This window comes from Phaseolus vulgaris, chromosome 9, assembly GCF_051622355.1.
Source record: "Phaseolus vulgaris cultivar YP4 chromosome 9, ASM5162235v1, whole genome shotgun sequence".
In the NCBI taxonomy this organism is placed as follows: domain Eukaryota; kingdom Viridiplantae; phylum Streptophyta; class Magnoliopsida; order Fabales; family Fabaceae; genus Phaseolus; species Phaseolus vulgaris.
In genome coordinates, this window is record NC_143506.1 from 2,706,450 (window position 1) to 2,729,042 (window position 22,593).

General features: G+C 31.7%; 2 protein-coding genes across 5 annotated transcripts; one reads left to right on the top strand and one right to left on the bottom strand.

The window, feature by feature from the left end:
* Positions 1-5,273: 5,273 nt before the first annotated feature.
* On the top strand, positions 5,274-17,110 carry LOC137820540 (Kinesin motor family protein). Of its 3 annotated transcripts, none has more exons than XM_068624678.2 (25): positions 5,274-6,113; positions 6,232-6,329; positions 6,488-6,577; positions 6,852-6,904; positions 8,281-8,346; positions 8,679-8,732; positions 8,930-8,989; positions 9,519-9,597; positions 9,740-9,807; positions 10,131-10,187; positions 10,278-10,382; positions 10,843-10,947; positions 11,156-11,263; positions 11,351-11,482; positions 11,598-11,780; positions 12,018-12,218; positions 13,067-13,207; positions 13,544-13,669; positions 13,782-13,832; positions 14,001-14,048; positions 14,251-14,397; positions 14,607-15,338; positions 16,428-16,557; positions 16,672-16,759; positions 16,855-17,110. In XM_068624678.2, the coding sequence occupies exons 1-24, from the start codon at positions 5,785-5,787 to the stop codon at positions 16,752-16,754; spliced, it is 3,246 nt and encodes a 1,081-aa protein (XP_068480779.2). In that variant the 5' UTR covers positions 5,274-5,784; the 3' UTR covers positions 16,755-16,759; positions 16,855-17,110. The 3 variants fall into 3 exon arrangements, 2 of the variants coding, with proteins under 2 accessions (XP_068480779.2, XP_068480778.2); XR_016515804.1 differs by having other exon boundaries at positions 5,389-6,113; positions 13,056-13,207; XM_068624677.2 differs by having other exon boundaries at positions 5,424-6,113; positions 10,131-10,382.
* A 2,975-nt stretch (positions 17,111-20,085) lies between these two features.
* BZS1 (B-box zinc finger family protein) lies at positions 20,086-21,532 on the bottom strand. 2 transcript variants are annotated; one of them, XM_068627581.2, is made up of 3 exons: positions 21,042-21,532; positions 20,413-20,817; positions 20,086-20,284 (listed from the first exon to the last, which is right to left on the bottom strand). In XM_068627581.2, the coding sequence occupies exons 1-3, from the start codon at positions 21,225-21,227 to the stop codon at positions 20,165-20,167; spliced, it is 711 nt and encodes a 236-aa protein (XP_068483682.1). In that variant the 5' UTR covers positions 21,228-21,532; the 3' UTR covers positions 20,086-20,164. The 2 variants fall into 2 exon arrangements, with proteins under 2 accessions (XP_068483682.1, XP_068483683.1); XM_068627582.2 differs by having other exon boundaries at positions 20,418-20,817; positions 21,042-21,364.
* Positions 21,533-22,593: the final 1,061 nt, after the last annotated feature.

A 22,593-nucleotide genomic window follows, 5' to 3' on the forward strand; every position in this document is an offset into this window, starting at 1 on the left:
AATATTAAAAAGTAAAAAATTGAAACTATGATATATTTTTCTGTAAAAATATAACCTTAATTTAAATAATTTAACCATTACCATCACAACAGGTTATCCATGCCAATCATTGTATTTTAGGATAACTCAATGTTGTTTAACTGGTGTCATATTTTTTAAAAATTTAACTAAATTTATTAAGATTGTAAATAAAAATACTATGACCTCACAATGATTTTCTATTAATAGTAAAACATAAAATTTTATGATAACTATGCTAGAAACGCATGGTATGTGAACTACTAAAGTTGTGCAAACCACGATACAACATGCCTTCATATACTCTCTCTTTTTTTGTCAACTTTCCACAGATCATGACTGCGACATGTTATTTTATTCTATTTTTTATTTTGCTGTTTAATTTTTTAACGTGGAGAAAAAGTAAAAGTTTGAAATTTAGAAGTCATTTATTTGTTTGTTTATTTTGGGGTCTAAAAAAAGTTATTGATTTCAACATCAAAGAAATGCATGTTTGATCTGCCCAATAGTGGGACGGTGAAAGAGTAACTAACTACTTTGTGAGTGTGTGATTAAAAAAGAAGAGTAAAATATGTTTTATTTTTTCACAAAATTCTAAAAATATTAAATACTTTTTTTTTACTATTTGACAAAATGAAATATATTTCTGATTTCTGAAATGTGGTGGAGCGTTGGCTTCTAATTTTCGAAGCTTTTTATGAAAATTGGAACCCACAGAACAAAAGTGCCCCAGTTGCACGTGAGGCACTACCATGGCTGAATCTGGAGGTGACAGCTTCAGCTAACTTCACAACACACTCACAACCATCACCAATAAAATGGACCACTAAATATTTTATAATTCATTGCATCTGCCTAAAGTTTTTGAGTGTTGTATTAAATATAAATAAATAAAAAATATTTGTAAGAAAACCAAAAAATTAACTTTTAACTATTTTTATATAAATTTAGTCAGGACTACTACCGTATTCTTACACCAAATTAAGGTTTTTATTAGAAAGTAAGATAATTTTATAATTAATTACTGAAAATTTAAAAATTATCAAAATAAATAAGTGATGTAAATTTTTAATTAAAGTTGTGTGGGAAATCCAGATGGACTAGAGATTGAGACAATTCATTGTATATAAATGGGTGCAAACTTCACCTCATAGATCAGTTTAATGAGATTGAATTAAATTTAAAGTTCATTTCGTAATATAGTATCATAATCCTTTCGAATCAATCATAGCGAGTGTTTGTTTGATTTATCAGGTCATCACTATTAGACCGACCACCCATCATATAAGTGAGTAAAATCATTTTCATCTTAACATAATTTTAGTATTAATTAAAATTTAATTATACTAAAATTATAATTAAATAAATATAAATTTTATATTAATATAACATAAAACCTAATAATCAAAATCACCATAAAAGCAACAAAAATTCACATGACATTTAATGACATAAAGAGGTGTGTCGACCCACAATAACAATGTGTTAAACTATTACTTATTTCAATAATTTTTTGAAGTTTTATATATTTTAATAATTAATCTATAAAAGTATCCTATTTAAAAAAAAAATCTCAAATTAGCAACCCTAATGCGTTATGCATATATTTTTGTTGTAATGGAGGCATGGTTGTTGGTTAGTTGAAACAAACACATCTTTCAGGCTTGTTTTCCTCTAAGACGACCCCACAATTAGATCTTACGCTTTTTCTCACACTTTTAAGTTTACAAATCAGCATCACTCAAGAAACTTATGGGTTTGGATTAGGATAGATAGTCTTCTAAATTGGAAGCAAAAGCTAATAATTTCTCAGTACTTGCAATCACCATCATTCTCCTTTTTCCCCTCTCTTTTCTTTGTTTTTAATTTACTCCATCTCATCTTTATCTCTCAACCCTTTTTCAAATAAATGCATAACATTTTTTACTTAAACCCTCTCTCTTTAATAAATACATCTCACTTATACATACATCAATGTGTTTTTAAATCATTTAATAATCCAATATTTACCACTTTTTAATATTTAAATAATTTAATTGTAATATTGACGACAAACAATCTCGCAGAACACAAATGTTTCAAGCTTTTCAAGCTTTAAATATAATTTAATTCTCTATGCCGTTTATTGATCATATTTCACGAAATTTACAATTTGTTCTCTATGCCATCGTTAAACTTTCCAATTTTATGATATTTTACTGACTTTATCGGAAATTAAGTCGCGTCAAAAAAAGTAAAACGATGAAAAAAAAATTACAATAAATTATTATAACATAATAATGTTGTTTTTTGTAATATGTAATTGATTATGCAGAAAAAAATATTTTCTGCAGATTAATTATATGAGTTAATTATTATTAAGTGAATATATAAAAAACTTTGAGAGTTTTGGTAGTTGGAAGAATTCTTACTTGGAGAGCATATTCTTGTTATGTAAAATTCGCTTAATTAAAAGTTCAAAAACTTTTGTCACTAAATGAGTCAATTCTCGTTGAACAATAAGTTTTTTTATAAAAAAACTAACACTGGTATGTTGTAAACATAATTTTTAGGTCGACTTTTTTTTATATGTTTAACATGTGTTATTGGATCGAGGATTATTAAATAAGATATATTAATATTAATGATATTGGAATCATAAAGAAAAAAATTAACAGGTAGTAAGAGGCGTTAAGAGTTGAAAAATATTACTATAACTTAATTTGTAATGGAAAAAATATTTTGTCTATTAGGTTACATGGATTTATTCTCCAATATAAGTGGCGACAAACATAAACGAAAGTAGTATGATATATATAAATCTTTTAGTCAAGTTGCATGTGTCTTCCATAGGTAAAGTCAAACATCTTATAGTTTATGTCATTACTTTTCTTCTATGAGTTATACTTGATTATACATGATTGATTTAAATGACTAAATAGAACTTGTATTGTTGTGTATGAATGAGATAAAATTGTGAGGTGGATATATAATTAAATTTAATATATGTAAAAATTTTGTTTAAAAAATTACATTTTATCTGTTTTTTCATCTGTGTTTTTTTTAATCGATTATGATAATTGTGTGTTACACGAAATCTCACCCCAAAGTGAGTTGAGAAATTAAAGAAAAAATTTATTTGTGTTATGTTTAACTTTTTAAAACCGAGACATGTTTATATGTGTGTGTTTTGGCACACTATAAAGAGAAAAATTAAGTTTTAATTTTGAAAAAAAAATAGGATATATATATATATATTATAACAAGAAAATGTTAAATCATAAATTCTCAGTCATATTAAACTCAACTAATTAAAATAAACAAAATATGGAAAAGACCGAGAGAAAATGAACATCTTATTTAAGGAATGATTCATTATGAATCAACAAATATAAAAAGAATTATGCGCTCAAAATAAAAAAATTAATAGAAGATTTACACATAGAAGTTCACACCTCTCAAAAAAAAACTGACTTATATCACTTATTTGATTAATTAATCTAAAAGATATTTAATACCTATTTAAAGAATTGTAATACGCGAAGCGGGTATAGATGTTTGTTTGCTGGTAAGTTTGGATTATGTTGTAATACTCTCGCAACTTATTTTTGGATCCAAATTGTATTACTCTTAACTAATTAGTAAACAAAAAATTTTAATTCTTTCATATCTTTATCTTTTTATTTGTTGTATATGACATGACAATTATACTTAATTTTTTCTTCATTATTCCTTGACATTTGTTCGGATAGTCAATATTCTTCCTTGACATTTGTTCGGATAGTCAATATAGTTTTACAGAAGTGGTTGAGGTTAAAAACAGTTTATATACTAATTTTTTATTAATTTATTGAGTTTCTTTTAAAATAAAATCGTGAACTTCAAAATGAACAATACCTCAGATACTATGATTAACACTAACGATGCTAATTTCTCAGACAAGTTGGAACAACATTTTTGTCTTAATTTTAGAGTTCTTATTTATTTTTGACTCCAACTCTGATAACCACTCATTATTAAATTATTTGAGTGATAATTTTTTTCCTGGTCAAAGTCTCTCTTTGTTTTGTATTTGAGCAATTTGTGGTTTTGGTAGCGCAGCAAACGTAATTCCAGTAACAAAAAGGCAACGGAACGGAAAATCTCCTTCTACTTCCACCGTGAGCTCATTTTGGGGCAACACGCAAATTACCAAATGCCCCAATTCCAGCGCAATTCGCCCAAAAGCTTGACCAAGTAAAAAATTGAATTCAAACAGTGGCAAATTACCACAATGCCCAAAAAATGTAGAATAAATTCAAAGTCTTTTATTGTGATCGCGTTATTACACACTTCAGAACCTTTCCAACGTAATATTTATGTTTTTAAGAAATATATTGACCAGTGTTAAGAGACTAGTCATAACAATTGTTTTGAAAAATTTAGTTACTACACTGTTCACATATCCATCATTTATAACAGTATATAACGAACATTCTCTCATTTAACATTTACATTTTATTTATCGAAATTATATTAAATATAAATATTTTTTTCTGTGTATAAAGTTTATAAAATTGAAAATGGTAGGTTAATTTTTTATTTAACATTTTCTTTACCTCTTATCTTCTCTCTCTTATTTATTTTTTTATCTTTTTCTTCCACTTTCTTTACCTCATGTCATTTTCTTTATGTGATCGTCTTATTTTTCTTATTCTACAATTAAAAAATTACGGTGATTACAAAAGTTATTATTTTAAAATTAGTTTTTAACTACCATTTATTTTAAAATATAAATTGTTAACCGCGTTAATTTAATATGGCAAACGGACTAACGAGTACCTTCTCAAAATATAAAAGACCAGAATTTTTTTTAAAAAAATGAACTAAAATATGTTAGCAAAAAAAAATTAGATGTCGATTTTTGAGAACCAACCCGTCAGTTTAAATTTAAACAAAGTAGTCAATTATCTCTATATTATTAGTTTGTCATAAATGAAGGAGTTATCTTGCGTTTAAAAATAAAATAAATATAGGTAGACAAAATATTTTTTTATTAATTAAAATTGCATGTCTAGAGTTTTTATTTTACATATATTAGTTATTTAATAAAAAGAATTCATTGTAGAAAGAATGAAACGAAAAAAAAGTGTAAAATAATTATTATAAAGTAAACTACAATTTTGTCTTATTATTGATGATGGAATGAAATGAAATTATTGGTGATCGGCTGGCGCAGTTATTCCCGCTCAACTCACATCCTATTTTTGAAAGGCATTTCGTCAGTACTCGATTTTATCGTGCGCGGCGCGGGTCCTTCCAAACACTTTAATTCAATTTAAACCCACTTCATTATTGTCCTGGTAAAATTAAATGAAATTCAATTTATTCCATTTTGTAATAAAAAAAGAAGAAGTTTAAACTCTTGTGATTCAAAACTAAAAAATATTAAAAAAGGAAATTAAATTTGAACTGTGACGATGAGCATCTTCTCCGTTTTCTCTGCTTCCATTCATCCTCACTCACGGCTAGAGCTAGTTCCTGTGTACTAGAGAAGACGAAACGATCTGTGTCTCCGTGCTCGTGCGTGCTTGCGTGTTTTCCTCTCTCTGTCTCATACAATAATATCCCAAACCATCTAAAGGAAGCAACGGAGAAAAGAAAATGAAAAGCCAAGAGAACCAAATTTTGATCCCTTTTCTTTGCATAGCCATGTGAGAATTCTGACACATTCTCTTCCCCTCGCTACTTCTCCCTCGCTGCGTCGCTAGTTTCTACTGTGTCACCAACTCGGTGAGACTGAACTCTATGGCTTCTTCCTCACGCGGAAGGAGTAGCTCGCCGTTTTCTTACCGTAAACCTTCCACTCCTTATTCATCCACTTCTTCCTCCTCTTCCTTCACCAACGGAAGGTTAATGCCTCGCTCCGGCTCATCCTCTTCGTCGTCGTTTTTCAACTCCGGTGGCCGATCCATGACTCCGAGTCGCGGTCGCAGCGAGTCAACGTACAACGGCTCTCAAGGTTACGCCGGCCGTTCTCCGGTGGCCTTCGGTGAGGAGGACCTTGTTGCGGAGCCGGTGGATTCGTCGAGGACCGGCGATAGCATTTCGGTCACGATTCGGTTTAGGCCGTTGAGGTAATGCTTAGATCTGAGGTTGTGCTTTCAGATCCATTCGCTGCGCGATTGAATCGTTCGATTTTTTCGTTTGTGTTATCTGAGGTTGAATTTCTCTAACTGAATGGTTCGGTTGTAGTGAAAGGGAGTATCAGAGAGGGGACGAGATCGCGTGGTATGCGGATGGCGACAAGATTGTCAGAAACGAGTATAATCCAGCTACTGCCTATGCATTTGGTATTGCTTATTGTCTTCCTCGTGTGGTGTTGTGGTCATTCGTGTTGATTGATTTTTTATCAGTCAATGAGGCTTCTACTGGAAGATTGACTTTGCTTTTGATGTCAGCGGAGAAACTGTGGATGCTAAATTTAGAACTCTGTTTTAATTTGTGGCAGATAGAGTTTTTGGACCACATACCAATTCTGAAGAAGTGTATGAAGTAGCGGCAAAACCTGTGGTGAAGGCTGCCATGGAGGGCGTCAACGGTATGGAGTGTTGGTTTTGGATTCGATTCAAAATGACAATGTGATGCGAGCAGAGTCTAATTTTTGTACTATCAAGTCATTTTAATGGATTGAGGAAAACTATTATGGTTGTATACTGGTTCTGTGTCTACTTGAATTACTAGGTGTAACTGATTAATTGTATTATGGTATAGTGTTAGAGTGAAAAGTGGATTCTGTTAAATTTGGAAGTCATCTTCTTTGTTGTTCATTAATTATTTTTGGTTGATTGAAGATGATTTTTTTAATATTGCAGGAACTGTGTTTGCCTATGGAGTGACAAGTAGTGGTAAGACTCATACTATGCATGTAAGTGTCATTCTTTAAATTACTGATTTCGTTTTCCTTTTTGTTTCCATTTTACGTTTTGTGCTGAAAATTCATTTTTCATGTATCGCCTTTCGTCAATAATCATGTTGCAAATTTGCAACTTGCGTGTCATCAATATTTTACAGTTTTTTCTTTTTCTTAGAGTTGGTTATGGATGATATGTTCTACATTAGTGATGTTGTATTGGTTTATATTTTTGAACACAGCAGCACATATGTCATATGATACGTATGTACTACGTGTAAACATCGACTTGGTATACTTTCTTTTGTGAAAAATATAGACGGTAATATTATTCCACCTGTTCTTAGATATTACGGTGGTTAAGGATTGTTGAGAAGTTCCATATTGCTTGCCTAGAAGTGTGATTGTATATCTGTTGTACAACTTCATTTAACGCCAATTGGTTTTGAGATGAAATCTGAAAAGGAGAGTTTATCAGAAGATTATTTTCTGGGTGGTGTTTAAAGGAGATTGATCCACTTATGGTTGACTTAGTTTTTCTGGAAATTGGACAGGATAAACAGTTAACTATTATTTTGTATAGCAGAATCTGTAAACTACCAATAAACACTTGTATGACTGATGTAGGACAATCAATTACGCATGAAACAACTTTTAGGGTTAGGATCATTTTCGGTGGCAATTGGTAAATTTCATATTGGCAGTGCTGACAATGTATATCTGAAATTATGATTTAGTTCAAGTTAAAAAGGTATGTGTAGGACACACATATAAAGACTATATTACAAGTATTGAGCAAAGTATAGGAGTTTTGTATTCTAATGCGATTTAGTTATGAAATCACATACACGAATGCAGTCGTTGAACCGTTTATTTCCATCCAGTAAATGTAGTTTTGATAGCGTATTCTTGCTACCCATTTAACATAACCTTACGTTGGGACTGTCAATTTCTCTTCCTCTTGTTGAATTGTAGAAAGTATGATATTATCAAGTAATTTGGTCTCTCTGAAAGTTTGTTACCATGATCTGATATACTTATGTCCTTTATGCAAAAGTAACAATAAGAAATCTTCTTCGGTGACTGATAATGCTCCTTATATGCATTTTATCAGGATACAAAGGATGGTAATATGTTAAATAAGCTGCAACCATTTGTATAATGATCCTATTAGCATGTCCACTGCAGAAGTTTTAAATTTGGTTGTAGCTTGCTAATGCTTGATTAAATCGTAGTTCTTACCCCATTTTACACTGTCATGTTTCTTGCTTTGGTTTCAAAGTACTTTATACCTTTGAACTGCATTTTCTAATTTATCCTTTTCCGTGTAGACATGATCTCTCCACTTATGTCTCTAAGCTCTGATTTTTGTTTTCAATAATAATGTACAGGGAGACCAAAATTCACCTGGTGTTATACCGCTGGCTATAAAGGATGTTTTCAGTATGATCCAAGATGTAAGATTATTCTCCTAGCTCAGTAGTTGTTGATTGTTTAAATCACATATCTAGAATCATGCTATTGTTGTTCATTATAGTTTATGCTTTGAGATCATGTGTGGCAGCTGTATCTTTTGTTGATAGTGTATCACTCTCTTGCTTTGTTCTCTGCATGGTCATCTTGGTGCTCCTTTTAGTTACTTTCAAAGGATACTTGACTCCTAGGTTTTGATTCATAATAGTTTATGGTTGCTATTTCAACTTGACTTGAGTTGATTACCAAAGTATTCCATCTTAATTTTATTTTACTCTCATCTTGCTTGGGGTGCCTAACTGTATTTTTACTGCAGACCCCAGGAAGAGAATTCTTACTCCGAGTGTCATATCTAGAAATATACAACGAGGTAAATGACAAAACAGCCCTTGTTCCATCATTTTTGTGCTGAACACAGTTTAGCCCTTGTACAGTAACACTTTTTGTCTTGCCTTAAATTTTCTATCACTATGTGGCATTGATTGTCACCTTCTTGCTTGTTGTATTGTTTGTGTTTTAATGTTTGGTATGCTGAAAATATTTTTGGTTGTTTCTTCTTGGTATCAGGTGATAAATGATTTACTTGATCCAACTGGCCAAAATTTACGAGTTAGAGAAGATGTACAGGTTTAGTTTCTTACTATTTCATCTCAATTGAATTCTGTTTAGAGTACTTAGTTCACTATTTTTATTCTATCTGTAAATGACGAGTCTCTTAATCTGTCTCCGTTTGGCTTTTTATACATGAATACTGATATTTCTAGTTATCTTGGAATGGAGTCCATGTATTATGTATGAAATTTTAATCTAAAAATAAAACTACCTTGTTGCAATTGTTGATACTAAATTGGTTCCCTAGTAAATTCTGATATTTGAGTATTATTATTTTTTCCACTTTTTTTTTCTACCCTTACAATGTAATTGTGACCATGTTCATGTAAGAATGTTTATGTTTTTGTTGTTTTGTGTTTGTACATTAAAAGATTCACTTCTAAGTTGGAATCATGTGTTATAGTTTCCATTAAAGAAATAAAATGACAGCATTTGTAATTCAAAGAAAATTTAGGAAGTTATTGTTAAATTTGAACTTGATAGGTTATGTTTTCTTTCTCTAGTCTAATTGGAACGTTATTTTTTATGATGGTTTGTTTTCCAGGGAACTTATGTGGAGGGTATAAAGGAAGAAGTTGTTCTATCTCCTGGACATGCACTTTCCTTTATTGCTGCTGGAGAAGGTAGTTATGTTGAGAATGATAGTGCCACAATTCTGCCTATTTTGTTTTCAAAATTGTATGTTATTTATTACCAGAATCTTGACTAATGGTTGGTTGAGAAACATTCTTTAACAAGCTTTTCTTTTTCCTTTTAACACCACAGAGCATCGACATGTTGGATCAAACAATTTTAATCTCTTCAGCAGCCGGAGTCACACAATATTTACACTGGTAAGCATGCTTGATATGGTAGTTGCTTGCATTTGAATAAAGAATACCTGAATCAGGCCTGAGGCTTTGTAGTTTCGAAAATGCTAACTTGCCAAATGTATTTGCTTGTGTGAATTGCTGTACTTGCCTTTTCTACATACTTCTTAAAAGCTGATTGATTATTGCCGAAGAATATGTTTAATGATTACATGTATTTGGCTTTCTGTTGGTCTTGGACCTCTTCAGGCCCGCTGTTTATTATTATTATTATTATTATTTTATTTTTTTTAAAGAAAAAAAAAACAACCGAGCTCTATTGTTATAGTTATCTAATACATTTGCAGATGATAGAGAGCAGTGCTCATGGTGATGATTATGATGGGGTCATCTTCTCTCAGCTAGTACGTAAAAATTATTTATGGCTTCCCAAAATATTTCCTTGTTTATACTTACTGGATATTTTGGTTCACTTTGCTTGTTTTCTTCTTCAGAACTTGATTGATTTGGCTGGATCTGAGAGCTCAAAAACTGAAACAACTGGATTAAGAAGAAAGGAAGGATCTTACATCAACAAAAGTCTTCTGACACTTGGAACTGTAGGTGTTACAAAATTTGTGTTTGTCAATGTAGTAGTTAGTTATGCATTATTTTTGTACTTCATAATTTCTATGTTTTTACATGGGAGAAGCTGTGACAATTTTTTTATACTTGAGCTGACTAGTTGTATGACTTGCAATATCTTTGTTAGAAGATATGCTTATAACTGGTTGAAAAGAAATATTTTTTGAAAATTTTATTGGGTAATGAAGCAACCATAAATTATTTTATTACCATATCACATTCTGTTATATGTTGATAAAAAACATGTATCTGTTACACTGGACCTAGAACAATTTTCAAAGAACATTCCTGCATTGCAAGTAGACTAGCAGTGCCAAGGCTTCACCTTTTGTTCTAGTGGGAATAGATGAAATCGCTTACATTTTTTTTGTAATGTTTTTGGGGGTGGATGGGGAATCTTAGGTTTAGTCTTGATTTTGTGATTTCATTGTGAAGGTTATCGGGAAATTGAGCGAGGGGAAGGCATCTCATGTTCCTTATCGAGATTCAAAGCTGACCCGCCTCTTGCAATCATCTCTTAGTGGACATGGGCATGTTTCAGTGAGTTTTGGGTCTACAGCGTTTTCAATTCTTATATAGTTTAAGTACAATTTTCTGTCTCTTATCATGTAGATTTATTATTCTATTTGAATGCGGATCTTTAGTAAGCTATGGGTATTCTGGTTTTTTCTTTCATTTTGTCCCTGCAATGTTAGATTGTTTGTGTATAGGCACCACAATAAAATTTCTTGTAATGTGAAAATTTCAGCTTATATGCACAGTAACTCCAGCATCCAGCAATATGGAGGAAACTCATAATACCTTGAAGTTTGCCAGCAGGGCAAAACGAGTAGAAATATATGCTTCCCGCAATAAGGTTGGCTGAAGCTAGTGATTATCTATTGAATTGCATGCCTACAAGCAGGAAAGGTTGCTTATTCATTGTGAAATTATTTGCTAACAGATTATTGATGAGAAATCTCTAATTAAGAAGTACCAGAGAGAAATTTCTGTCCTCAAACTTGAACTTGATCAACTAAAGAAGGGAATGGTAGTTGGTGTCAATCATGAGGAAATTTTGACCTTAAAGCAAAAGGTTTTTATCTTTCCGGATATTCATTTCTATTGTTAGTTGTTACTTTTTACACATGTTTTCTGTGATTTGTAACCATCTTTGCTTTTCTAATTTATTTGTACTGTTATATGCGTAGTTGGAAGAAGGTCAAGTGAAAATGCAATCAAGATTGGAAGAAGAGGAGGAAGCCAAAGCTGCTCTTATGAGTAGGATCCAGAGACTAACCAAACTCATTCTGGTTTCCTCAAAGAATGCGATTCCTGGATATCTAACTGATGTTCCCAACCATCAGCGAAGTCATTCTGTTGGCGAGGATGATGTGAGCTCATCCTTCAGTTAATTAGAGCAATTTTTTTTTCAATTTACATTTCCAGTGATTGTGTTTCTTCTATCACTAATTTAGTAAATAACTCCTTGTTGGACATGCTTGAAAGCTTACAGGGGCTTTCATGTAAACCATTCTTAAATGTCCCTCTTATGTTCAAATTAAACTTTCATTATGTGACTTTTTGGACCAGGTGGCAAACACAGTAAACGTGTATTTTTTTTCTTCCAGAAATTTGATGCCTTGCCTGATGGTGCGTTGACTGAAAATGAGAGTCAGAAAGATACTTCTGCGGTGTCATCTGATGTGTTTCATGACGTTAGGCATAAAAGAACTTCTAGTAGATGGAATGAAGAGTTCTCCCCAGCTAGCAGTACTATTACTGAATCAACGCAAGCTGGTGAACTGATCAGTAGAACAAAATTGACAGTGGTAAACTCATAAAACTTCTCTGTAACAAAGTGTTACTTTTTATCAGACCTCAATTTATGTTTTTATATAAATTTCTCAGATAGAAGATGAGTAACTTAAAGTATTTTTCCAGGGCCAAGTTTTTTTTTTTTCCTTTTGCTAACGTCAATGCCCTGAGTGATGGAGGCGTATCCTAGGGAGGGGATTTATCTAACTAGGACTGCAATCACATGTTACAACTTAGCCAAAACTTTCATGCAAAATACCTCCTTCAATTGATCCAAAAGAAATAAGCGGGTGGTTATAAAAAATCACTATTCAACTTGTGAATTCGCAAGTTCATTTTTGAGTTGTGAGTCGTAACATGGGTAGTAGTATTTAGTGACAATGAAAAATAACCATATATACGTGTGTGTGAATATCATTTAAATGATCTACATAGTGCTCGATGTAATAGTTTTAAACTATAACTTAGCAAAACAAGTTAACAATTATTATTATGAAGTTGACTTTAAGTCTCAACCTTAAAAAATGGCTTATAAGGTGAGATTTGCACCTACTTATATACTATGAAATGTTTTAATCTCTAGTCATCTACAACAACTATAATATTTCACAAGACAATCATAAGCCACATGTATGTTTGTTATAAGTTAGAACGCAAATAGAACAATGATAATTTGATATAGCAAATTAAGGTGCTTCCCATGCTTCCCTTAGGCCGATGATCTCCATAGCTTTGGTCTTGATTGAATGTGTCCTAAACTTCTTGTACCTTTTTCTTTCTTATTTATGCACTCATTATTTAACTAGTTTGTTGCTGTATGTTTTATTAAAATTGTGACTCGGGACTGCTAGTTGAATTGTAGGGTGGGATGACAGCGTCTGATCAGAAGGATCTTCTTGTTGAACAAGTCAAAATGCTAGCTGGAGATGTTGCTTTAAGTACCAGCACTCTGAAGCGGTTGATGGAGCAATCTGTAAATCACCCTGAAGGCTCCAAAACTCAGGTATTCTGCTTTGTTTTCAAACAATGTTGCATTGAAATGTGTTGGTATAAAAGCACTAGGAAATTAATAATCAGTAACTTTCTCTCTGATATTTTTAAATTCGTCAATAATGATGTCTCCAACTAAACGTTACAACATTGTCAGTCAAGTTTTGTTTGACGTGTTTACTGATGCCAAACAATACTTTGGTATTGTTTTGATTCCCCTCACATTTTGCTGTAATGCTTAGTACCCGACGTGCTACTTTTAAGCGAGTGATAAAATTTTAACAAAAGTTACAGTCTTCATTACTAACTGAAATGCTTGCCGTTCGTTAAAATGCTGTCTCAATAACAGATTGAGAACTTGGAACGTGAGATCCAAGAAAAAAGGAAGCAAATGAAAGTGTTAGAGCAAAGATTAATTGAAATTGAGACTGGAGAATCTCCAGTGGCTAATTCATCACTAGTTGAAATGCAGCAGGTTAGTGATATTGGTATTGAAATTAATAAATATAGATTTGAAGCCTGGATATTAATGTAAATGCTATGATAAAGCTCATTTATACTTTTTCCTTGTGGGTTTGTTGTGACAGACAGTGACAAGGTTAATGACTCAATGTAATGAGAAGGCCTTTGAGTTGGAGGTGAGTAGTACTTTAGCTTTGTTTGGGTGTTATTGAGCTGTCATTTTGTTTCCAAAATTGTGCTCCCCTAGTATTTGGCAATTGCAGTATACGTTTTAGCATAATATAATCCGTGATCAATAATGGCCACTCATTAAAATTTAATTTGTGTTTTTAAAATATCTGTAGCTAAAATCGGCAGACAACCGTGTCCTTCAGGAACAGCTAAATGATAAGGTACTTGGTTTTATTTTTTTTACTGTTTTCTGAACATTTTGACCTTTTCTCTTCACTTTTAAGCTAAGCAAGTGTACTTGGATCCTTATGCGATCCCTTTCTTTTTTGTTTGCCCTCCTTGAAATTAAGGATGATGGAAACCTCATCAGTATACATGTTTCTATATTGACATTTCCCTCTTCGATTTTTCTTTTATTAACAGTGTTCTGAAAACCGAGAGTTGCTAGAAAAGGTGAAGCAGCTAGAGCAGCAACTTGCGAAAGTAACTGGTGGTACATTGTTAATGTCTTCTGAACACTGTGCATCAGGAGAACACGCTGATGAGTTGAAAAAGAAAATACAATCCCAGGTAACTTAATTTGTTGCTTTTGTAGTAGTATAGGTGAATATTTTATATGCTTTTGATTCTATTTACTTGATTTTTGTTGTTTTTTTCCCTTTTATATGATTTTGTATTCCCTGCCTTGCAAAAATACTTCCTCTGCCTTTGCCCAGTACTTATTAATGAAATTCCGTGTTAAGATTAATATTTAAATCACTTCTCTTCACTATTTTCAGGAAATTGAAAATGAAAAACTAAAACTAGAGCAAGTTCACTGGTCAGAAGAGAATAGTGGGTTGCGTGTGCAGAATCAGAAACTCTCTGAAGAAGCTTCTTATGCCAAAGAACTGGCCTCTGCTGCTGCTGTGGAACTGAAAAATTTGGCGGGGGAGGTGACAAAACTTTCATTGCAGAATGCAAAGTTAGAAAAAGAACTGATGGCTACGCGAGATCTGGTCAACTCTCGTAGTGCTGTTGTGCAAACAGTTAATGGTGTTAACCGCAAGTTCAGTGAAGCAAGATCTGGAAGGAAGGGGAGGATTTCTAGCCGTGCTAATGAAATTTCAGGAGCTGTTGTTGATGATTTTGAGTCATGGAGTCTTGATGCTGATGATTTGAAGATGGAACTACTGGCTAGGAAACAACGAGAGGCAGCTCTGGAGGCTGCATTAGCCGAGAAGGAATTTGTGGAGGAACAGTACAGGAAAAAAGCTGAGGAGGCTAAGAAAAGAGAAGAGGCCTTGGAGAATGATCTAGCAAATATGTGGATCCTTGTTGCCAAGTTGAAAAAAGAAGGGGATGCTGTTCCAGAATCGAACATGGATAAAAAAAATGATGGTGCACAACACATAAATGACACAAAAATTAATGACATTGAAAGTAATATAGTTCCCAAGGAGCAGCTTTTTGATGCACCAAAACCGGATGATGAAATTCCCAAAGAAGAGCCATTGGTTGTTCGCCTCAAGGTAACCCCGTGATGCAATTATTTATATTTTTCTAAATTTCTTTTAATTGATTTTCGGTTTGTTTTGAAATTATTGAGTTTGGGTCAGGAATAATGAAAAAAAGGAATAAAGATAATTTTTTTTATTATTGGCAAAAGACCATGAATAATGGGATATTAAATAAATTTGATTTGATTTTGATAAAAAAAATACTGACCCAATCATTTTATCTATCTATTTATGATTTATCAGTTTAATCTTCAATATTATTTTTGCTAACTGAACTTGTATCTGCTCTCTTTATATAGAAGACCATTATCGTTAATATATATCTCATTCGTGTCTATAGAGTGATTAGCGTAAATTAGACTAGGAGTTACAACTTATTCCTTCTATTAGTTTAGAGTAGCGAGTTTAAATGAGCACTATCATACTTCTATTCTTTTGTTGAAAATACACCGAAACAGCGCATGTAGTATCCCCCAATCTTTTATGTAGGAAGACATACAAAACTGACAAAAAATATTTTTCTGTAATTTTATATGTAATAAAATAACTAAATTCTTTAAATCATATATCATAAGGATAGTCACAAGAAAGACAAATAAAAAAAATATCTCTTGGCAAACGTCCAGGTCCAACTATAAAAAGCAATGAGATTTTTATTTATTTAAATTGCGATATGCAATTAACGACTTTCTGTAACTTACAGAAAAGTCAACCACATTTATTTTAGTTCTTAATCCTCAATGTATTGGACCTTCATCGTGAAAATGAGTAAGATATTGTTTGAATAAATTTTACTAAAAGTGTTGAAGGAGAAATTATTCAAATATGTTATCTTTTAGCTTTTGCACTTTTAAATTATCTATGACTTCCTCTAATCATAGTTTGTTTGTTCTTTTTTATTTGGGTATTGCATGTGACTAAAGGAAAACAAATTATAATCATAATAGTTATGAAATAAAAGTGATGATAAAAACACTAATTCAATATTAATTTTATTCTTAGTGCACGTAGACATCATTTGAGAGATTTTCACTTCCTAAAATTTGTTATGCAACTCATTGCTGAGACTTTGATGAGTTTTGGTTCAATTTATGATTTCAGGCGCGCATGCAAGAAATGAAGGAAAAAGAGCTCAAGTACCTTGGGAATGGCGACGCCAATTCCCATGTTTGTAAAGTATGTTTTGAATCTCCAACTGCAGCAATTCTGCTTCCATGCCGACATTTTTGCTGTAAGTCTTCTCCAATCTTGCCTGAATCTATTAATCTAATTTTATTTGATGATTTTCCTATGCGTTTACAATTTTTGTCAAAATACTTATAGCCTCTCTCGTTTGATCTTGCAGTGTGTAAATCTTGTTCACTTGCTTGTTCTGAGTGTCCAATATGCCGCACAAATATTACAGATAGGATTTTTGCTTTTACATAATAGAGGTCCTGTTATTATCTTACAATAGTTTTGTGAACTCTCTCCATTAAAATGTGTAAAATATTAACTATTTCCATTTTCGGTTTTCTAATCTTTGCAGGGCTCTATCCCATTGAGTTAATATACTCCATGCTATAATGGGTGCAATTCTTTTATTAGTTTGCCTGTACGTAAAGCCGTTTAAAAGGTATATCAATATTTTCTTTCTTTTATACTACCCCATGGGAACTGTATAATAGGGGAGACAAAGGGGTGTGTAGAAAGAATGTATAAAGGAAAGAGGTGTAAACAGCACTGCTCAAGTACATATGCACTATACGTTTGTTTTATGAAATCCAGCAGAATTTTTTTGCTCATCCGTTAGTCCATTACTCAGTGTAAGAGCAGTGAGTTTTTTTTTTTCGTTCTCCGGCTGCACTGCCGTAGTTTTTCATACCCATTATCTATCAGTACGACACCCACATTTAATGGGATGCAAACACAGGAGACCTTGCTAGAGTTTAACCGGAATCATAGCCTCAGTTAGTAAATTGTGCTGTAGATAATGTTTTGTTGTATTTTTTATTTATTTTAGAAAGTGTTTTAATTAAAAAAGAAAATCAAAACCGTTATTTAATTTGGGTAGCTCTAATCGACTAAATTTAATCCTCAATTGCCACTTTTTGTCATTTCTAGAGGTCGACGAGGAAAATGTTTAATAGTTTTAAAAATAAAATATTTTTAAAGCGAAATAAGATAATATTGAAGTGAAATTCTGATTTAGCTTAATATAATTGTACTGGTTAATTTGATTTACTTAATAAATGGTACCGTTTTGACGTTAAATATTTTAAAAAAAAATACTTTTTAATGAAATTTTGTGCTAAATAAATGTTATGTAAAAAAAGTCATTATTTTGCCAAACAAATTGACGTTACCATTTTTGTGACAAAATTGAGGACTTAATTTAAATGTAATCACTGTTTATGTTTACCATTTTAATTTTTTTTTATAATAACTCGGCGAGCATATTTAACTGAATAAACTTCGTTTGTTGCGCTTTGTTAATTTAAAAGAATACTCAGGATGTGATGTTCTTGACTTGCGTTTTGATTCAATTGTAGGCATATAAATCGTAGTTATGTTTAACGTTGGGCATGTGCAGTCTTCAACGTTGGAATTGTTGTAGTGGGAAATTAATTTCGCTCGGGGCAAGGTTTCCACAATCTATATTTGGTGCAGAGCTTATTTGCTAACATGAGTTTATTTTGAGGAAATAATATCTCCATTTTTTTAAAATAAAAAAAATGACTTATTCAATTATATGGAACATGTCATCTTAAGAAGTTTATATGGAAAAGCACTACCGGTGTCTGTTTGAACCTTGCTTTTGGTTGAGGTAATTGACATTAATATGAAACCATAAGCACCGGGTATCCAACGCAATTATGATTATAGTTTCGTTTGTAGAAAAGCAAAACATGGCATTTGCGTCGCTCACATCTTCAGGTTGGATAAAACTTGGATGGGCATTAGCAGGAACGTGTGTTTAAATAATATCTACTGTGTTTAATTAGTAATAAACTCTCATCGTATAAGAATGTATATAACTTTAGGGAACTTTATAAAATAAGGTAGAAAGAACATGTTTGCTAAACTTTATTTTATAATTTATTAAGAATAACTAAGTTCGGTATCAAATTTTTAAAGAGATGACTTATGGTATACTTAATTGGGAGGGGAAAAATATAAACGAAAGAAAATATTAATAAATATATTTTTCTTTTGCTTTGTTTTGTTTTGGAGAAAAAAAAATATGGAAGAAAGAGAATAAAGTGAAACACAAAAAATTAAAATACTCTTTTCTTTTACTAAGAGTCAGTCCAACATATATTTAGGTCTAAAATAAACTTTGAAATATGGTAAAAAATATAAATTGTTTTTTTCTCTGGCAATATTCAAAACTCAATTCACACACAGGAAAAACATTTTAATTACCATTACACTAAATTTACTAATGATAATTTAATTAAAAGAATTAGCAAGTAATAAAATAGGTAAATACTAATACTAATACTAATTTTAAAAAAATATAATTTTTATCTAAAGTTAATGGTTTGACCGATTTTTGTATTTGAATTAAATGTAATTTTACTTTTTTTTTCTTTCCATTTAAGTTTCAAAATTTATCTCATTTTTTTAACCTTTTCTTTATGCACAATGTAACTTACAAGAAAAATGATTTTAACAAAAAAAATACAAGAAAGATTAAGAAATTAGCATAATGTACCTATCCATCGTAAAGTTGAAAGTATTTATAGTCACATAACTTAATTCTAATTACTAACAGTAAAACAGTTAATTAAAAATTAAACGAGTTATAATTCTTGAGACTATTTATCAGCTAGTGACTATCATAAGATAAACTTAAGAGTCATTATCTAAAAGGTCTATAAATACTATAATTTTATCTTATTCAATATATATATATATATATATATATATATTTAACACACATATTATTTATTTTATATTTTTGTTGATTTAAACATCAGAAAATCTCTTTTTTATGTGAAACTTCCTCTTCTCTGTCTATGACAGAAAACATTTTTACATAATAATACTAAAATCCTCACCAAAACACTAGGTAAGAACACATAACAAATATTTTACTAAAAGTTGGAGCCACAAAATATTATTGGGAATTAAACTTGTTAATTTATAAGAACAAACACCCTTACTATCAATATGTTATAAATAACATGTTTCCTTCCAACATAACAACTTTGACGAACAAGTAGATTCTGTATGTGTTAACAAAACATTGGTGTAAAATTTGAGGTTGTAATTAATTTAACTAGGCCTCTTAATAATGTCAAATATAAAAAATGAATTGTATGAAAAATAGAGTTATAATGAAAATGAAAGAGAAATGGCCCGTGTACCAACCCCCATGTTAGGTTTTGAAGCTTGCGTGAAGTCGTTCTCTGAATATCCCCAAGGTGACGATATTAACAGCTTCAAAAATCCTGATATCCATCACATCAATCAACGTCGCACTACAACTAGGCAAAAACTGTCGGTTGTTGTTGTTGTTTAATAGCATTGACTATGAATTATGACAATTTGATTGCCATGTTACCCAAAATACTCCATAGCTTTAAAGATTCATAACTCATTAACAACATTTTTTATACGCCTAAAGTTACAAGTCATATCAAAACATGCTACCCGTTTTAGAAAGTGGAGCATGCTATTCAATGAATTCACCCCAAAAAATATTATATATACTAATCAGCCAAATCAGAATAATAATAATAAAAACACTCAGTTTATAAAAAAGAAACGCAGATAACAAATCATGGAAGATATTTTCCAACAGATTTTTACAAGTAGTTGGTCTAGATTTTTTTATCAATCCATGACTAGTTTTAAGGAACGGCACAACCATAACATCCCCCATTTGGAATTTCCTTAACTCCAACCAAACACGTCCTAAGTTGAACTAGATCTTGGTTCTGAAACGCCCAACGATGATCATGGTTCTGCTTCTGCGACCACAACGACAAAACAACAGCAACAACAAACGCGGGTTCAAAGTTGTTAAACAAAAACCTCGGAAGAAAAACAAGCTATATATACTTGCAAGTTGCATCATATTATAAGGTGTAAAGCAAACCTTACAGAAACCATTAGTAGGTGCAAATGAACCATCAAGGAGTTCTTCGAAACAGTAACCGGGTATTGTCTCGATCAAATACTCAGAAATGCTGCTGGTTGAAACCGAACCAGTGTCGCTGCCCACGTTGTCTTCAGCCTTCCAAGAAGAGGTGAGATTTTCATGGGAAATTGATCTGGGTCTGTTGGTTCTAGATCGACCGTTTTTTCCTTCAGAGGCAGTGACTGTATCGGTGCAATTGGTGGAAGAGGAAGCAGAATCCAAAGAAGTGGCCGAGAGCTTCACACCCGTGAGAAGAAACCTGTTATGCTTCTGCGTATGCTCATTCGCTCTGTGGATTGGAAGGTCACATTCCCTGCACAGCAATGCCCTGTCCTCTTGGCAAAATAGATATGCACGCTTCTCCTGTTAAAACAAGCTATTTTTCTTCAAAAAAAACGAGACCAAGAATATGAAGAAAGAACTGATATCTGAAGATAAGAAAACTGAGATAGAAAAATGAAAAATTTCTTTCATAGTGAAGTGGGGTTGTTTTGTATTAAGTTTAGTTTGAATAATTTGAAAGAATGTATATGTGTGTTAGATGTTGAAGAAGAGGGTTGTGGAAAGTTGAAGAGAGGAGTGAGTACTTGGCAGATATCACAAAGAGGGAAGTCTTGGGAGGTGGGGAAGATGAGAGGGAAGCGAGGGTGTTTGGTTGCAAGCTTGTTGGCGTGGTGAATGGTGCGATCGCAGCTACGGCAAAGAGCAGCTTCATCTGCAGGACAGAAGACAGTGGCTTCCATTTTGTCACACACGTCACACTGGATCTTCATCTTAGGTTCTTGGTCGTTTGTGTTGGAAGAGTTAGAAGAGAAAGAGAAGAAGAGGAAGAAGAAGAAGAAGAAGAAGAAGAAGGGGTTTAATTAATGGTGGGGTGTATGAGACAAAAGAATTATGGGCGAGTTGGCTTTAGGTTGAGCCCTATTTAGTGTGTTCTGACTTTGAGAAAAATCTGGATTGGGAGAGAGCAAGTTGCATCTTCTTCTCCAATTTTTATTCTCAACATATTCCAAAATCTTTCACTCTCATTCGCTGTGCTTCTCAACTCTCAGGCATGGTCTGCGTTATCCACTTCCTTACCTCTTTCCTTTCCCCTCAAATACTATAATCACTCTTCTAACCCACAAACAAACAAACATACCTAGCTGCCATGGAAAACATAATTAACCATAACATTCTACACTCATTTTCACACAACCCTACATATCCACATACAAACAAACTAATCAAACCCTTTTCTTTTGCATTTTTTTCATACAATAAATCTTAATAATTTAATATGTTATCCATAGAGTAATAACTTTAAATCTAGTTAATACAACACTTTTTTTTATTTAATTATATTGAGAGACCATCCAATTTAATATGGTGCTTCTTAAATAAAAGAAAATATTTTTTTCTTTCTTAAAAGCGTGAATACCTTACCGAAATCTTACCTTACACTACTTTATGTATGTTTCTCGGTATGAATAATAGGTACTACAATAAAATCATTGAATAAAACTTAATTTTAGAAAAAAAAAATAATTAGTTGCTAGAGTGACTAAATTATAGATCATTTTAGAATTTAAAATAATTTTTTGTTTCTAAATTAGTTTCTATTATTGTTAAATAGTTTTTAAATTAATATTTAGTTAGCTACCAATGTTTTTGCTACCAAATTTAGAATATAATTTTTTTTAATTTTTAAAATAGTCTCTAATTTAGTCACTATAGCAACTAATTATTTTTTTGTCTCTAAAATTGGTTTCTATTCAGTGATTTTCTTGTAAGGAGGATACAACATTTCATCCAATTTTTACTCTAAAATATCACTTTTAAAATCTTAACTAACTTCTTGTAGGTCTCACCATGATTTTTTAGTAAGAGAATTTAAAATATGATACCTTTTTATTGGAAATATTATAAAAGAACTCATTTTTCATGTCAAAGATCTTATCTCTCCTTTTAAAATTTTGATAAAAGATTTAAAACTAAAGATGCTTTTAGAGTAAAAATTGTAAGGATGTAGATGTATTCTTAAGATGGACATGCCTATAATTAATTTATTATATTTTTTTTATCAGCAAAGAATAAATAAAATAAAATGAGACATCTCAGGGTGTCTCAACCCTTAATTATACAAAAAACCCAAAACAA

Excerpts from the sequence above, each read along its gene's own strand:
- LOC137820540 (XM_068624677.2), top strand. The coding sequence starts at position 5,785 with ATGGCTTCTTCCTCACGCGGAAGGAGTAGCTCGCCGTTTTCTTACCGT. Across the intron at positions 11,264-11,350 it reads TATATGCTTCCCGCAATAAG|ATTATTGATGAGAAATCTCT; the intron begins GTTGGCTGAAGC and ends ATTTGCTAACAG. Across the intron at positions 12,219-13,066 it reads GTAGAACAAAATTGACAGTG|GGTGGGATGACAGCGTCTGA; the intron begins GTAAACTCATAA and ends GTTGAATTGTAG.
- BZS1 (XM_068627581.2), bottom strand. The coding sequence starts at position 21,227 with ATGAAGATCCAGTGTGACGTGTGTGACAAAATGGAAGCCACTGTCTTC. Across the intron at positions 20,818-21,041 it reads CTCTTTGTGATATCTGCCAA|GAGAAGCGTGCATATCTATT; the intron begins GTACTCACTCCT and ends TTGTTTTAACAG. Across the intron at positions 20,285-20,412 it reads CTACTAATGGTTTCTGTAAG|AAGCAGAACCATGATCATCG; the intron begins GTTTGCTTTACA and ends TTGTGGTCGCAG.